General features: G+C 33.6%; 1 protein-coding gene across 1 annotated transcript; it reads right to left on the bottom strand.

The window, feature by feature from the left end:
- Positions 1 to 1,266: 1,266 nt before the first annotated feature.
- Positions 1,267 to 3,956, bottom strand: LOC149186954 (uncharacterized). The gene is made up of 4 exons (XM_089411244.1): positions 3,571 to 3,956; positions 3,135 to 3,249; positions 2,296 to 2,705; positions 1,267 to 1,929 (listed from the first exon to the last, which is right to left on the bottom strand). The coding sequence occupies exons 2-4, from the start codon at positions 3,226 to 3,228 to the stop codon at positions 1,390 to 1,392; spliced, it is 1,044 nt and encodes a 347-aa protein (XP_089267370.1). The 5' UTR covers positions 3,229 to 3,249; positions 3,571 to 3,956; the 3' UTR covers positions 1,267 to 1,389.
- Between the last annotated feature and the right edge of the window lie 203 nt (positions 3,957 to 4,159).

Raw genomic sequence — 4,159 nt, 5'->3', positions numbered from 1 at the left:
TTTAGTAAATTTAAAGTTAAATAAATTTAATAACTTAATGAAGTCAAATTTATTTTAATTATATAACAAAAATTAACAAAAATAAAATAATATTTTAAAACTTTTATTTTAACTTGAAATTATTTTTATTTTTAATATTGATTTTTAATTTTTTTTTCTTTACTATATACTCATTTTTATTTAAATTTAATTATAATAATAATATTCAAAAATTTAATATTTTAAAAATTATTTTTCATTTTCATCTTTTAATAATTTACCTATATTTTATTATCTTGTGATTTTCATATAATTCAAAGCCCTGTATATTAAATTTTCAATATTATTTATCTTTTTGTTATATGAAATTTTCATTTACATTTTACTATGATAATTATTCTTAAAAATTTTAATATTTTAAAAAATCTTCTTTTAAGATTTAAATAATTTTCTTAAAATTCCAGACCATGTGAAGCTTTACATCTCATTGATTTAAAATAATGTTAAAGAAAATCATCTTTCATATTAATTATTTAATTATGATTTTGTTCCGAATATATCACCATCATTATTATTATTTACTTTATATTTTCGTTTAAAAATAATTTAAAGACGGCGACTCAAAAAAGCAAATGTTTACACGGATTAAACATTTTTATGTTCGGAAATTTGGGATTTGTTTGAATTTAATTTATAATTTTTTTTTCCACTTCAGAGTGTAAATAGACCACTTTGATGTTGTAATCCATTCACAATCTTTAGCAACCGCACAAACCCAATTGCATTATGCACTTTTATTAAAAACATAATTACTTTCTTAGTAACCTAATTGCATTATGCACTTTTATTAAAAACATAATTACTTTCTTAGTAACCTAATTGCATTATGCACTTTTATTAAAAACATAATTACTTTCTAAGTATTGTTTTTAGCTTTTCAAGTCTAAAGATGGAAAGAGAGATACAGCAAGGGCTCTGTGGATTGGAGTATGTTCAATCCTCTTTAGAAAAAAATGAACAGATATTATTTTCCTCTACGACATCATTCCCAAAATTCTATGCGGTCCCGATTATTAATGAATAGAAAAGCTACAATTATTTTATTTTATCAGAAAATATGGGTAAGCCTATTGGTAAAATGATTCCAAACATTAAAATTTCAGAGGCTGGAGTTGGACTTGCATTCACATTGCTTATATCTTCTTACACTACAGGTTGATAAGTGACTGGCTTCAAAGATTTGAAAACTAGTAAAATTATTTACAAATAGATTCCAAACACCAAAACTCTAAAGAAAAACTCAAATAACTCATTTGTTCGGCAAATTGGCCCAAAACAAAATCAAGGCACTACATCCTCCATAAGAACCCTATGGAGGAATACCTCAACCAGATAACCTGCGTGATCATGCTATCTTGATTCATCTGGCACACGCCAGTATTCACACAGCATGAGAGATCCCTGCTCTTCCAAACTGTATAACAAGTTACACCACGATTCCTCTGTACCTTGATCCATCTCCACTTTTGGCAGACAGTGCCATTCATCCAAACCTGAACCTGGTGGGGGCGTCTTTAGGCCACCTGCAGCTACTTCTCCCTCCACTACAAATTCTGGGGAAGACCTATTAGCAGAAGCAGCAGCTATCTGGGGAACCCCCGGTGACTGGGGACTTTCAATCGTGCGCGGGCTGTCGATATTAAAAATAGAACTTGCAGCTTCAGTCATATAGCTGCAACACCCACCTTCCTGTTCTTCAATGGTCGTTGGATAATTCTCTCGCGATTGCTCTGTGCAATTTAAACAGATCTCCGACTTCACTGATAACTCCATGGGAGAACTAGTTAGGTTGGGTACTGAATTTTCTGGTTTTTGCTGGGATTCGATCAAAGAAACCCTAATCTTGCTGCTCTGATCATTGATTTTTAGTTCCCTGCTCAGCCACTGCACCTAAAGAGATATGCAAAACTATTTAATCAATTTTTTCAAAATTTTCAGAAAAATTAATGTGATCACGGATTTATTTTTTTTCGACCAGGTGATGAAGAGAACTGAACTCATAACCCCGTCTTTAACAATGGAGACCCAAAAATTAAGCTAACCATTAATAGCTAAACGCTCATAAATCTTATTTATGAGACAAAATCTTTTGGATACCCCATCAGATCGAGATAGATAAAAGACTAACACAAAATACTAAATACAAAATAAAATTAAAATTAGATCAAAATTTCCTTTCTGCTTAAAGTTGCTTAAGTTTTTCAGATCTGTAATATGAAGATGGTAGAAATCATACATATTAGATTGTATTAATACCTCATCTTTGAATTGTCTGTTTTTCTGCAGGAGCATATCGTAGTTCTTCTTAAGAGTCTCGTACTCGTGCTTGAGAACATCGAAATCTTTCTCCATCTGCTTGGTTTTCCACCTGGCTCGCCGATTCTGAAACCATACAGATATTTGTCTCGGGTCCAGACCTAGTTGCTTTGCCAGCTGCATTTTTCTGTCGGGATCCAGCTTGTTTCTCAGCTCAAAACTTTTCTCTAACGTCTTCACTTGTTCGAATGTCAATTTTCTTTTCTTCTCTCCAAAATGCGGGCAGTCATCCGATCCATCTTCCTCCCCATTGTCATGGTCAGACAGGTCCATGGCTCCTGAGAGGGAGGAAGAACTTACTGATCGTTTGCGTGTATTTTCACCTTCATTGTTGGTTAGAGATGCAGCACCTGCAGTTGTGGCCATTTCATCAATCCACCCTCAAACTCCAAAGGAATATCTATAAACACAATTTATATATACATGTCTACAGAGTTTCAATGTATATATGTATCTTATCAAAATTTGCTATATCCTGTGTTATTGCTTCTATATTGTGTTCATGATTATTTTTATTTACTATGTTTTTGGTATAAATAATAATGAGATCAAGTTTATTTGAACTACCTTAATACTCATATTTTTATTTACTATGTTTTTGGTATAAATAATAATGAGATCAAGTTTATTTGAACTACCTTAATACTCATAACTGCAAAAAAAAAAAAAAAAAACTAACTTTGGAACGAAATAGATATAGTACACTAATTATTGAAAAAGAAAAAAAAACCTAAAGTTAGTGACATAGTACATTGAAAAAAAACCTAAAATTAACTAACCTTTTGGGATCCCAACAGACATCGTCTCAGCCATAGATTTTGCAGACTGTTCCTCATTATTAGAGGAAGGGAAAGGTATGCCATCACAAGCCATGTCCTTATGCTGCTGCTATTGCTACAATAAACCAGATTCGGGCTTCCATAAATACCTAGAAATAGAGATAATCTTTGGCAATTTTTTTCTTCCCTGGCAACAAACTTGAGAAGAATCCCCAAATATTTTAAGACACAATCAAACTTCTAAGTTCTATCATGATCCAAACCCAAAACTTCATATTTTTAAGAGGCACCGAGCTCACGCACAAAACAAAATCAAATAAGTAGCAGAGATTCTGGAATCTATATTTAGGAAACGCTCATCCATAGTAGAAGGAAGTGTGCACAGAAATGAGACTGTTAGAGGCCAAGAAAGCCAAGAAAAGATGGCGTTTATTACATTGACTTCAAAGGTAGATCAGCCCACTGGTATGAATCTGAATCCATTTAGAATGGATTCTGAAGAAAAGATCAAACCAATCAGCTCGACCCAAATGATCACCTGCTCCCTCTCTGAATGTAGCGTAACCGAGAGCCTAAATAGGTAAGTTTCCTTGAAAAGGAGGCTGAGAAAGCGCCACACGCCTCAAAACACCTGCCCCGTCCGCTTCCCCACATGACTTTTTGTCTTGTCACATCTCTCACTTCCTATAGAACACGGCAGAAGGAAACCTTCACCCGAAAGGCGGAGACGCCGTTTCCTCCTAATTTGATAAAAAAAAAAAATTCAGGACCCATACCTGCAACCAAACCTGAGATCTGCATAGTGACCATGGCAGGAGAAAAGGGTAATGAATCTCAACTTCCGTAAGAAACCTCTTCCCCCTCTTATAGTTTAAAAAATCAAATCTCCGGGCCCATGCTCTGCAGCCGACCTAATAAACAAAAGAAATCACGCGGTAGGTGTTTGATCTCCGTGTTCTGTGTGACAGGACAAGATTCTAACATTGATAATTGAATATATAATAAATCTCTATATCGCACACCGT

This window comes from Pinus tabuliformis, chromosome 3_1, assembly GCF_031772625.1.
Source record: "Pinus tabuliformis cultivar Carrire ecotype Pingquan chromosome 3_1, CPIR1, whole genome shotgun sequence".
NCBI classification, from domain to species: domain Eukaryota; kingdom Viridiplantae; phylum Streptophyta; class Pinopsida; order Pinales; family Pinaceae; genus Pinus; species Pinus tabuliformis.
This window is presented reverse-complemented; position numbering and strand designations above follow the sequence as displayed.